The sequence below is a fragment of the Micromesistius poutassou genome (genome assembly GCF_964030765.1).
Source record: "Micromesistius poutassou genome assembly, chromosome: 14".
NCBI lineage: Eukaryota > Metazoa > Chordata > Actinopteri > Gadiformes > Gadidae > Micromesistius > Micromesistius poutassou.
The window spans coordinates 10,919,057-10,933,034 of NC_140284.1; the positions used below are offsets into that span (position 1 = coordinate 10,919,057).

At 47.9% G+C, this 13,978-nt stretch overlaps 1 protein-coding gene across 1 annotated transcript in view; it reads left to right on the forward strand.

Moving 5' to 3' along the window:
- galnt13 (polypeptide N-acetylgalactosaminyltransferase 13) overlaps positions 1-9,386 on the forward strand; it is a gene marked incomplete at its 5' end in the record, with an annotated part of 26,379 nt that extends 16,993 nt beyond the window's left edge. Inside the window, 3 exon segments of the mRNA XM_084478952.1 lie at positions 161-259; positions 699-833; positions 8,454-9,386. Of these exon segments, the coding sequence (XP_084335078.1) occupies positions 161-259; positions 699-833; positions 8,454-8,594 (375 nt within the window). The 3' untranslated portion in view covers positions 8,595-9,386.
- Between the last annotated feature and the right edge of the window lie 4,592 nt (positions 9,387-13,978).

The window sequence follows — 13,978 nt, forward strand, 5'->3', positions numbered from 1 at the left end:
ACTATTTGAAGTACATGATAGGAAGCCACTGCACTGAATCGTCACAGCCGGTCAATAAAGAAACAGTCCACCATAACAGGTGGGAGGTCACGCAGAGGTCACGGTAGGCCTTGAAGGTCGTTTGATCACACACCGCCTGACGACTCGTATCCCCCCGTAGATCAGAAACGTGGAGACCAACCAGTGTGTGGACAACATGGGGAGGAAGGAGAACGAGAAGGTGGGCTTCTTCAACTGCCACGGCATGGGGGGAAACCAGGTGAGGACCTCACACACCCTGCTAGTTAGCCAGGTTAACCTTTGGTATGACTGTCTAACACACTGCTAGTTAGTCAGGTTAATGTTTGGTATGACTGTCTAACACACTGCTAGTTAGTCAGGTTAACCTTTGGTATGAGTGTGTAACACACTGCTAGTTAATCAGGTTAACGTTTGGTATGAGTGTGTAAACACACTGCTAGTTAGTCATGGTAACCTTTGGTATGAGTGTCTAACACACTGCTAGTTGGCCAGATTTAACATATGGTACAAGAGCATCAAACACTGCTAGTTAGCCAGGTTAACGTTTGGTAGGAGAGCCTTACACACACCGCATACGGCGACTTATGCGTTTATCGAACCTAAAGCGTACCTCTCCAGACCACCCAGTACTGTTCCAGACGGTCGGTCAGGAAGCTCCACCCTTGTGTTCTTCGCAGGTGTTCTCATACACAGCGGACAAGGAGATCCGTACGGACGACCTCTGCCTGGACGTGTCCCGCCTCAACGGTCCCGTTGTGATGCTGAAGTGTCATCACATGAAGGGCAACCAGATGTTTGAGTACGACACCGAGGTAAGAGCAGTATGGCTGGTTTTTGACCACATCTTACACAGATATGACTCCATGTATGTGACAAAACCGCTGACGCACCAGAACGTACGCGGTAATACCCACTCTGGCCACCAGATGGTGCCACATGTCAGTGATTGCGTTTTTTGTGTTTACAGTTGGCGCTGCATGTTGAACTGGGCACAATTGTTTATTTTTGCTCTGATACAATCAGCATTTTCTTCTCTCACGTAGTACGTTGGCAAGTGGGAATATGATTTCGAGGTAAGATGCCTACATCCAATTTAAGATTACTCCTTCCCTTGAGATGGTTCTAGTGGTGAAGTAATGGGTATGTCATGTGGTTGTCTTCAACATCTCCCTGTGTTGTATATTAAACGTGGTTCTATTAGTTTTTGTATAGTTATGGCCCTTGTTAGCAAACATCAATGTTGTTTGGTCTTTGAGTTTGTGTGATGTACAACAAATTATTTATTAATTGGCATAAACCGTACAGGAGTATCAGGCCTACTCTATTTTGTCATTCAACCACACATCTAAATAGAGGGGAAAATAACAGGAAAGCACAGAATTAATAAGTGGGATGTTTTCAGAGTCAACGTGATAAAGTTGAGAGTGCAGCTCTCTTCGGGATTCTGCCGTCTTGGGAATTCCCCATTCCTCTATTTTTACCAACTCGGAGTGAACACTAAAAAAGTCGTATTGACTCAAAACTCAACAACGCATTAAGCTTCTCTGTGCACGGAGGAAGCCTGAACATTAACAATGCATGGCACTCTATTCATAACCTCTGGGAGGACCTCCTTTTCAATTAATGATTGATGATTGGGACGTCTGTGATTAAGATGTCTGGACTCCAGACACCGTCACTGTGAGGGTGTTGCGGCCGCGGGTATGGCCCGGAGAAAGCACGGAGCGGCCCCTCGGAGACACAGAAGGATTCTCCACGCGTTTAGCTTTTTTTGTGTTCTGTACCCGAGAGTGATTTGAAAAACGCCCAACCTGAATGTGTGCGCCTGTCACACCTGTCAAACGATGTTCTTCACACTGTCAAACGCTCCAGATTTAGTTTCCTGTGTGTGTGTGTGTGTGTGTGTGTGTGTGTGTGTGTGTGTGTGCGTGTGCATGCGTTTGGCTGATACCCGCCTAGTGCTCAGTAGTTAAAGAGGCCCCCATTTACATTTCTCCGGGTCATGAGTTTCCGGCGCTTTCCTTGTTTCGCATTCCTGCTGTTGTGTGGATGGTCGGCCATGACAGGCGGCTGTGATGGACGGCGGCCCGTCCCCTATCACCCACTCGGCGGCTGACAGACCCCGCACTGCGCTGTTCATTACAATAGCCGCTCCAAGGCCGCGCAGCAGATGTGTAACGGCACTCGAATCTCTTATCGCTCTCGGCAACAGAACCCTTACCTTCACTTTATCAGCACCAGAAATAATGTGTTTTGAGAAGGGAGAAAATGTACCCAGACCGACACTGCGATTGCAGTTGCTCTCCCTGGGAGAAAAACAAACCAAGCCAAGGTCTTTTTAAAAAGACGTTCTAGATTTTGCCAAAGTCTGTTTCCTTGGGGGGTGATTACTAACCTGACTCTCGCCAGATGAATTTTGTTCCACCTAGCTCCACTCATCCATCGGGGATCGCTCCCGTTGGGCAGGATTTGGGGACCAGATCGAATGGTAGAGCCAATCAGGACCGCCGGGCGTGATTTTTATAGATGTGACTTAGCGGAGAAGTGACTGTTTTGATTCAGACAACAATGGTGGCTCTCATCAGCGTCACGGGTTGGTTTCGATGTGAGTGGTTGAAGTAGCACGTCAATAAAGATGATGGACAAGTGGTTTATCCAATCATATGCAAGGATTTTTCATAAGGCCCAGCCTCATCTGGCGAGAGTCAGGTTAGGTGATTACATCCTCCCCCAAAAAAACGTTGAGGATGACGTAAAGTTAAGTCATACACACCCCACTTTGTCCTACTAGGCTTCGTTTTCCAAACAAAAGATTCCCCTCCACCCCACGCAAACCCTTGCACGGCTCACCCTCACCCTCACCCCCCTCACCCTCTGCATGTCTCCCCCCCTGTCCTACCCACTGGCTGCTGTAGAGGCTCACCTTCCAACACATCCCCACTGGCTCCTGTCTGGGCGTCAGCCGCAGCTGGGGCCCGGTGGTGGAGCCCTGTAACGACGGCCCCCTTCAGACATGGGCCCTCCACAACCTGACCCGCCTCGGGGTGTATCGCCGGCTGTCTCTCAGCCCCGCCGACTACATCCCCTAGGGCCCCTTTAGGGCCCCAGGCCCCCGGGCGCAGGCGTCGGGAGCAGGTCAGTACCCTAGCACGCGGTCGCTAGCTGGGGACTAGCTCGGTAGTTTGTGGCGTTTCTAGACAGAGTTGTTGTCTTGTGTTGGTGTGGTTATTAGGAAGTGACTGAGTGGATGCCTTTATCCCACGTGGCTCTCTGTGAATTCAGACACAGGTCACTGGTGAGTAAAGAGGAGTCAAGTGCCTTGCTCATGGGGGGTTTGAACCCAACACCTTTCGACCGGGAATTGAACCAGCGAGCCACTACACGTCAAGCCTGGCCTAGTGGACGGTGGTCGATTGATTATCAAGGCTTCTCCTCCCGATGTGTCGTCTGTAGGCTGAGATGCAGCCGGCTTGTTTTGATGGGCTGCCTCTGGCTATTAGTCAAAATGTTGATGCAAATAGTTTTCAAAGGCATTTAGGAGCTATTACCGGTGACCTTCTCAAAGTAAATGTAATAAGAGTGGGAGAGAGAGAGAGAGAGAGAGAGAGAGAGAGAGAGAGAGAGAGAGAGAGAGGGGAGATAGAGAGATACAGTGAGAGAGAGAGAGAGAGCGAAGAGAGACAGAGAGAGAGAGATACAGAGGGAGAGAGAAAGAGGGGGAGGGGGCCATTAGAGACACGGCCATCAGTGTGGCGCTCCTAGCGTGAGCTGCTATCTCCGAGACCTTTAGCTAGCCTTCATGCCGAATCAGATCTCGTTTGACATTCATTTCCTTAAATAAACATTTTTTTTTGTACGCCAGGAACCACACCGCTCGTCCTCCAGACAGGCTCCGCGTCGGTCACCGCAACCAAGAAACGGTGGCGGGCGGGTTTATTTATAGCCGGCTAGCCGCGCGTGGCGGCAGCGGAGTGCAGATTGAAGCGGGGCCCGCCATTGTTTATGAGTCCTTTTGAAGTGATCCTTCATGTGGCGGCTCTCGTCCACCCGGCCTTCTACGGTGGGGCGACCGTGGCCGTGAAGCAGCTGGGTACAGCTGCACCCATCCAGGTGCTGTGGTCAACGCAGCAAATTCAATTATAATGCTGCTTTCCCCCCCCCCCCCATCCTTAACCTGCACACAGCAAATATGGCCCATTTTTCTTCTCTCCCACCCAACTTTTCAACACGTGAGATTGCTCCACGTTAACTTGTTAGTCTGCTAGTCTGGGTTGGTGTTCATCCCCAGAACACGGAGAAGCCTGCTTTGTTCTACAGACGATTCCCGGGTCTCTGTATTCTCAGAAGAGCTGAGGAGTGCAGCCTCACTGTAGCATGTCACCCATTTTCCTTTCTGGGTGGGGTGGGGTGGCAGGGGGGGCAAGACAGGGTAAATTGGCTGAGCAGCCTCTGAGACCGCTGGAGCGTGTTAGAGTCACCACAGAGAGGTAACCTGCTGTTAGTTGGCCTGGTTCATCCCTCCGCCTCCTCCTCCTCCCCCTCCTCCTCCTCCTCCTCTTTCTCTCTCTCTCTCTGTCTCTCTCTTCCTTATCTCTCTCTTCCTCCTTTTCTCTCTTTTCCCTTTCTCTCTGTCTCTCCCTCTGTCTCTCTCTTCGTACTCTCTCTTCCTCCTTTACTATCTCTTCCCCTCTTCCTCCTTTGTATCTATTTTTCCTTTTCCTCCTTCCTCCTCCTCTCTCTCTCTCTCTCTCTCTCTCTCTCTCTCGCTCTCCTCTCGCTCTCCTCCTCCTCCCCCGCCTCCTTTCTCTTTCTGGACCTTCAGCTTCAGCCAGGCGCTACAAGACCCATCATACACAAGGGCTCTATTAGGAGCCCCCCCCCCCCCCCCCCCCCCCCCCCCACACACACACACACACACACACACACACACACACACACACACACACAAAGTGGTCCCCCGGCACCAACACCACCCTCCCCCCTAGTGGTGTGTCATGGATTTTGTTGGTTATGTTGGAGGAGCGGTGGCGGTGTTAGCCTGCTGCTGCTACTGCTGCCGCCGCCGCTGCTGCTGCTGCTGCTGCCTGGTAACGGAGACGATAAATGTTCTCCACCCGGCGAAGACGGAGGTGGAAGCCATGCTCATTTAATTAGCTGGTCCAAGCTACACACACACACACACACACACACACACACACACACACACACACACACACACACACACACACACACACACACACACACACACACACATACAGTACATATGTGCACATACACGAACACACACCCACACATGCGCACACGCTAACACACACGTGCACACACGCACACACACACACACACACACACACACACACACACACACACACACACACACATGCGCGCTGCTCCTCTGACACCTCCTGCTCCGCTGGAAGGCTGAGGCGAGAGTTTTCGCGGCCTCAGAGGACCCATGAAATAATTATGAGCGCTGCGACAAGGGTGCCACATTTCTAATATTTTCATTAAATATAAAGGGGCTCTCTTCCTGCTCCTGTTATAGCCTTCTCTGGAGTACGTTGGACACGCTTGTGAATGGAGGCTAGCATCACGCTAATTGCCACTGTGTGTTATGATTTATACATGTGGCCTAGTTCTGCACACGGGAAGCTGTGTGTTATGTTTTGGTCGTTGTCGAATCCGAAAGGGACTGCGCACAGTTAATATTGACAATATTGTACACACTTGCGTTTACCGTGGCAGGATAGCCGTAAACAATGTCATCCTTGTTGTCCTATTTCTTCCTGTTTATTTGTATGTCTAAAGTGTAGCAGGAATTCAAAATGGTGCATATTATGAAACAGGGTTTAGGAGCCAGACAATAAGGGCAGCTGTGTCAGGGAGTAGGTTTAGGGCCGGCTCTGATTTCAATGTAATGGCCGACCACCTGCGATGCTGCTTTGTGTCAATAACTCTGTGTGTGCGTGGGTGTGTTTGTGCGCGCGTGGGTGCGTGACCTGGTCTTTGAGTATCGTGGAAGAATAAACAAAAGGTAATTGGAATTTATTGCCTAACTGATATTGGTTCTCGGTTTTGTGCACTTGAGCTCAGATTTCTGCTTGCTTGTCAAAAACGCACACGCACACAACACAATCGGTTTTCAAATGAGGGATTGTGGCACAACGTTAAAAACTGGAAGAATTACCCTCACAGACATTATGGTTAGGACTCTGGTCCGCAGTGACTTATTACAATTATTAATTTCACATTTGATTAACTCCACGCGTTCCCCCACGGCTCAGTGACTCAGTATTAGCTTGTGTTATTTCACAACGCTGCGTTGTTTACTTAACAACTCCTTTACATTGAATTAATCTTTATTTATGATGTAAATTGTGATGTGTTGGTCGTATCGCTGTCCTTTCTGCATTCATATGTGCCGATTTGTTCTCATTTATGTAGGAACCGTAACTTTGTTGGCTGCGTTCATAGAGTAAGCTTTACTGGGTTATCGTCTCTTTGAAGGACGGTAAACTAAGTTGAATCTAATCAGACGTCAGTTGTGTTTTGCACACAGCTTCATCAATTCCAAATGAAATCTAAAATTTCACTTCATTCTTTAACTTTACATTTTTTCTTAAACACTTACCATAGACATAAAAGATATACAATGTACATCAAATATGGATTTTTTTATGTACATTGATTAGAGTTCACATAAAATATAACTTTTCTTTGACATAAAAATATGTTTCAGTTCAATTAGTTTTCCCCTATTTGTGTATTTCTTGCATCACATTCATAGAGGAAAAACTTTTTCAACATGAGCCCTTATTTTCTGGTCATTTTGAGTCTAAGGGCAGGCAGTCAATTTTGGAAATTGGTAATATTGATCGTGAATGCTGCAGCCGTAATCCGTGAAAACTGGCTTTAATGTAATCCTTTTGGACGATGTAATCCAGCGACAGTGTATCCCTTTTTTGTGGATTATGGTGGAAAATGGCTCAATCCCGACCAATCTATAAAAGTGTTTTCCATATTAGCCCCCTAGACCCAAAATGATCAGATTAGGGTCCAGGTTTTCCTTTTCCTGAAGTTTTCCTTTTGGCAGTATGTCAGAACATAAACTCAGCGGAAGCTTTTGATTGGTCGTTGACAACCTCGACCCTTCGCACAGAGCAAGTCTCGTTTACATGATCTATCGGGGGGGTTATAATCCCTTCCTCGTTCTGCTGTTGGCCAATCATCAAACTGCTGTGCTCTATCGGCACCTCCATCTTAATCTCCGGTTGAGGAAGGGCCCGGAGAGCCCCAATGTCCTCCAAGCGCCATTCCGTATCTGTGACATCAGGAGGGAACTCCTGACCCCCCGGCCCGGGGGACGACAACACACACGGTGACAAACACAACAGCTCCTGATGCTGCTGGATGTGGCTGTTCTATGATGTCATCAACCACCACGTATTCAGTGGTCTGTGGTTCATCACAGATGACTGCAACACAGAGAGATCCATCTTGTTTTTTTTGGAATGTCAATGTCTTTTAGAATTTTAGATTTGGATGAAAAAGGTAGAAGAAAGAATTGGAAATAGTCAAATAAGTTAAACAGGTTTTTACATTTAGTAATTTAGTCACAATTTTATCCAAAGGTATTTACAATTGATATAACATGTGTGTTTGACCAGTGGTATGGCACATCAGACTTAGAGCCTCCATTATTCAGAATGAGCATGATCACTGGATTTCTAGATCAAGGTTTTGCCACATACTTTCACCGTTTTCACCAATACAAGCCGGTTAAAATTCAGAACGTTTCCATTTGAAGAAAAACAATTTATTTAGTAGTTTTGAAAGGGATGACATTGAAACATATATCCAGTAAAATAAAAAGCTGGGGTCTTAATACTTTTTTCACTTGTTTCATTCAGTCTATATTTGTGGGAAAAAAGGGAATTAGAAATAATTGATTGGAAGTTTGCATGTGGTAATGCCTTCTTCTGGTGTAATGGAGAAATTGATCTACAGGCTTTGTTTCTGTGAGAGAAGAGAAAAACTATTTCGTGGGTTCATTTTACCGTTTGTGTGTGTGTGTGTGTGTGTGTGTGTGTGTGTGTGTGTGTGTGTGTGTTTTTGTGTCAATGGATTAATCACACACACCTACACACTGATGGATTAAACATGCACCCACACCGACATGTGTGGGGTGCTTGTGTGTTTGTGTTTAATAACTATGTGTGTGTAATAACTAAAATGTGTGTGTGTGTGTGTGTGTGTGTGTGTGTGTGTGTACGCATGCTTGAGCGTGCATCCGTCCTTGCCCTTGGGTGTGCGGTTATGAATGCACCGATGTATGTTTTTCCACACATGTACATGCTGTGTATGTGGACACCCGAGTCCTGTATTTGTGTGTGAGAACATGACCTATCTCTGTGTGTGTGTGTGTGTGTTCCCAGCGGCTGACCCTGCTCCACGTGAACAGTAACCAGTGTCTGGACATGCCCACAGAGGACGACAAGATGGTACCCACCCTAAGGGACTGCAGCTCCAGCCGCTCACAGCAGTGGCTTCTCCGCAACATGACCCTGAACGTCTGAGGACCCCCCCCCTCTCGCTCTCACTCTCGCTCTCCCTGTAGCTCTCTCTCTCACTCTGGGTCTCTGTACAGTCTCTCTCTTTCTGTCTCTGTGCACTCTCGCTCTCAGTCACACTCTCTCTCTCGCTCTCTCTCTGTATCTCTCTCTCACTCTCTCTTTGTATCTCTCTCTCTTTCTCTCTTTCTCTCTCCATCTCAATCTCTTTCCCTGTTAATGTGTGTGATTTTGTGTGTGTGTATGTATGTGTGAGACACACACACACACACACACACACACACACACACACATACTGTCTCTCTCTCCTTCCCCCTCTGTCTCTATCTCTGTGTCCTTCAAGCTGTATGCGTGTGTTGAAGGTGAACCCATTCAGATGATCAGAGAGCCTGTGTGTTTGGTGAGTAGAGTTCTGCGTGTGACGAAACACTGACACAGATGTGCACATCTGCTGCTAAACGCGTCTGAACCGCCGCACACTCTGAGACACGTTGAACATTTCATTTGAGATTACTCAACTCTGTTCATCTCAGGTGAGTATTATGAGTCTGGGTGTGTCACACGTGGCGCGATCTGTACAGTTCCATTTAGGACTACGACGGAGAAGTATTGTGGAGTTTTATGAAATACTGTTGCTGCTCCCTCTTCCAACATCTATACGATAGAAGACGTTGACTAATAAGGAAGTTGTGGTAAAATGTAGAGACAAAAAAACCCGCAAGGGAAACCATCTCTGTCATCCATAGAACATGCAATGCAGATGGAAAAAAATGGCTGCTATAACATCTGGCTTGTTTCAAAAAAAAAAACGACGAAAAAAAACGACAGCATGGGCAATCACCTGACATGTCACGTTACCTGGGGGAGGTTTGGGACAGATGTGAGCCGGCAAAGGCAACGGCAGTTCACTCTGAACCCGTCTCTCCCTCCTGATCGTACGATAGCATACATATGCCTTAAAATACCAGAGGAACTTGGGTAGCAGAGCGTCCAATAGGAAGGTAGCGAGCACCCTGACACTGTCAGGGAGTCTTTAGAACTGAATGTAAAACAGCGGCGACATGAACACAATTCTCACTGCACTGTGGCGCTTTCTCATGAGGTGCGAGCTCGGCTCTCTCCCCGAGGGGCCGTGTTCCCCTTCATCCCTTCGTCTCTTTTAATGTATTTTCTAATATTTTAATATGTTGCCTGATTTTTGACTGTGTTACGGTCAAACAAAATGATTTGTTATAAATGATGACGATGATGATGATGATGATGATGATGATGATGATGATGATCTAGAGGCCAACTGAGTAGTTGCGTGTTACTTTAGCATGTTGGTTCAACTGAAGTGTTATGTTGTAAGAAGGGAGAATGTGAATTATGTTTTCATATCAGCTAACTTCTATTTGAGTAAAGGATAGACAATAGTTAAGACAACCAGTGATCATCGTTGAACTCTTCAAGCCTTGCATTGCCCATATCTAACTCTACCACGTTCAGAAACTTTGACACCAGTAAATGCCCGACAAACTGCTTCTGTGTACAAGACGCTGCCCTGGGTCAGGCAGCAAACGGTATTGTAAATACAACTTTTACATGTCTTTATCAACATTGTTGTATATACAGAAACAGTTATTTTTCTAAGCTGCTGTAAAACTTGAACATTCATTTTTTGGATGAACAAAAAGAATGGTAGAGGTATTCATTTTCTTCTTCTTCTTCTTCGTCTTCTTCTCCTTCTTCTTCTCCTCTTGGGTTTATCTGTTTACAAAGTGTACAACCATCTTGTGTTCTATGTAACAAGTGCTCAGACTACCTAGAAGATCATAGGCACCAGCCCAGGAGCCAGCCAATCAAACACCACCAATGCTGCTTGGATTCTAAATCCTGGCCAATCCTGGTCTGGTCAGCTTTCCGGCTGATATCCAATCATATCTTGTGTATTGCGTGCACATATTTATTGTTTTCATTCTCTTTAAGTGCATGGTACTACAATAGGAATGTACTAGTTTGTGTTGCGATGTTCTGGTCTTAAAATGTTGTTACTTGTTTGTACCTTTTTTGTACAAAAAATGAAGAAAAATAAATGCTCTGAACCGAATTCAGTATTAATTCATCATTCAAAAAAATATTGTGTGTGTGTAGATACACAATAATAATGTGAAGGCTGTTAACTTGCTCTCTCAACTATAGTAGAAAACAGTCTCTCCTTCTCCACAAACCGTTTAGCTAATCGGCCACACAAATTTAATTACCTCACTCTCTTTGCACTCCTGTTGCGCCTCAACAGAGAAAGGTGCAGTCGGGAACATTATATATATATAATACAAAGCTCTCCTGGGTTTCCACACAGCAAACCACTTAACTGGCTCTCCTGGGGCTGAGCAGCACAACACATCAGATCACCAGCGCCCGGCCGGGCCCCGCGAGGGCCCCAGTCAGCAGGGCTCACACCTGTAGAAGGAGGGAGGGAGGGAGAGTGAGAGAGGGAGAGCTGGGGAGAGAGAGAGAGAGAGAGGGAGGGCTGGGGAGAGAGAGAGGGAGAGGGAGGGAGAGATAGAGAGCGGTAGAGATAGCGAGGGAGCGAGTGGGAGAGAGCTGGAGCGAGTGAGAGAGAGCTGGAGAGAGAGAGAGAGAGAGAGAGAGAGAGAGGTGGGGGGGGGGGGAAGAGGGAGAGAGAGAGGGCTGGAGCGAGTTAGAGAGAAAGAGCTGGAGAGAGAGAGAGAGGGGGGGGGGGGAGGGGAAGAGTGAGAAAGAGAGAGAGCGAGAGGTGGGAGAGATGGACTGAGCCCACGGGGATAAGATAGCCCCGGCACCACTAGGACCAGGGGGAGTCCATTAGGAGGTGAGATGATTTAAAATAATGGCCCTAATGGAAGGCCTTATCCGACATGGCTTACTGTAGCTCCGAGAGCTGGAACACCATCACGCCATCTGGGTGTGGAGACGACCGGCCCGTTAACCCCTTGGGTTCGTCTCCGCGATGGGCGAACCCCACAGCCCAAGGTCTATGGACGCTTTTCATACTGACGGAAAACTGGGGTTGTAGAGATGAACCTGTCAATGTGAAGCCCCTGTTTTTACATTCACAGTTTTTTGGTTGTAGAATGAAAAAGAATCAGCAGAAAGTCGATAGATGGAGAAACCAATTTAAATCGCTGCTGAAGGACCGGGTTAACAACGAAACCCACACTACACACAGGAAGATCATCTAGGGTTTCCAGTCAGGGCTTCATAGCGTCGCTGCAGCCACTCCATCTCTGGCCTGTTTCCTTGCTAGCTGGCCACCACTTTGGTTCCTACACCTCCAAACACAATTACCAGCCTCTTGCTTTTCTGTTGTTGTCCTTTTTCTATGCTTGATTGCGTACGACGTTGCCTCCCTTTCTCCCAGTTCAATATATGGGATTCCATCTTCTCCATCTAGTCTGTGGATCCAATAAGGAGAGGGAGTGGTGTTGGGGGGTTAGGGTGGGGACGAGGGAGAAGGGATAATCAGTCCTCTGAATGGACCTTTTCTTCTGACTCGGAGACCAAACGAGAAATCCTGCCCTTAATTGCTGAGGGGCCGGAGGTTCCACAGCGGTACCGCTGGAAGGCGGCTTTAATTAGACCGACGGTTTGAGGCGAGCTGTCTCTGAGGAGGTCCGTCTTCTGCCAGACACGGGACCCGGCGTGCATGCACATGCTGGGACACACACACACACACACACACACACACACACACACACACACAAACTAATATTCACACATTTTCTCATGTACGCATTCACAGACAGACAGAGACACGCAGACACACTTTTCCTCTCCCAGACACACAGGCACAAACATACACACATACACACCCTAGTCTCTAACACACACTTCCTCTAGCATGCACATCATACACTCTAAGGCGCACATGCACCACACAGACACACTAACAAAACACACGCACACATGTCCCCTTGCATGCACATACACACTCATACACCCACTACATCACTGTGCAAATTTTACTTAAAATTGTACGTAAGTACAATTTAAGTATGTTACGTATGTTTGCAGTCTTTTGAGTAATTTCCTATTGACTGGTAGAAAGAGAGTGGCTGTAACAAGCCTCTTTCTATGCCATAATCCCCTTTTAGCAAGCAAAGCAATGATTAGGTGGCTCCCCGCTGCTTTCAGCGGTAATTGTGTAGTAATCAATCATCAATCACTGAGGAGCTGCCCCGCTGAACACACCCCCCTCCTCCTCCCCCGCCTCCCCCACCTCCTCCCACCTACCCTCCACCCCCTTCTCCTCCCTATCCTCCTCCTCTCTCTCTCTCCTTGCTATTTTGGGTCATGGCAGCCATTCGCTGCTCGTTTAAACGCGGCACAGACCTACAGATTATCATCGGTACATCGCACACGCCTCCTTCCCCTCTCGTGAACACAAAGCCTTCCTCCGGTGCTTTCCCCTCCGGTCTGTTGGAAGCGATTTTCCAACTTAAGAAGTTTGTCCCGATCGGTAAGAAAACGCTGTTTATCGGGAATCAGGGGTCGTTGCAGTTTACAGCATGTTAAGCGTGTGTTTACCGGTGTACTACCGTACATTAGGGTAGCACCCGCAACACCTGCTCGCAAAGGAGAGCTGAGCCCTGTCCTTTTAGGGCCTGGTGCAGGGCAGCTCCCCTCCGGGGCAGTCATTTGGACCCGGTTATGGTCTGTACTATGGCACTACCCCCTTGGCTATAGGAGATGTTCTCCTGATCCATGGATTATGGAACACTTGGTCCCCAGTATATGTGGATCATGGGAGAGCCTTGGTCTTTCTGAATGTTCCAGGGAAGGAGAAGAGGCCCCCACAGCTATAGATGCTTGGGAGGACCACCCTGCCCGTGGCTGTGGTCCCCCCCATCTCTGCCAGGAGCTCTGTTGCTTTAGAACCCAGGGGGTGGGTGGCAACAAGATAACACAGAATTTTGAATGAGGATGTAGTTGATTTGTTGTGGTGCTCGGTGTGCGTGCGTGTGCGTGCGTGTGCGTGCGTGTGCGTGCATGTGCACCGGTGGTATCTGGGGCCCATTTGTCGGGGCCCCGAACATCAAAGCAGAGGCGGCGACCATGCCGTGTCTCTGATCACAAAGATTACAGACAAAGATGGAAAAAATAAGAGCGGGGATGGAGGCGTCGTCGGGGGCTCTCCGGAGGTGACCTCGAGTGTCATTCAGGCTAATACGGAGAGCAGGGAAAGCGCACGTCTTCCCCCTGCACCGCCCTTTTGATCAGATTAATAAATCAATCTCAGCGTGCTCTCATCGCCGGCGTCCAGCCCAGACATATTTTGCTATATGGCTTCAAAAGTGTATTAGTGTGTATCTAGAGTGCCCATCGCGTGTCTGCACTCCAGATTGGTCCAATGACGGAGATGGGGGAGA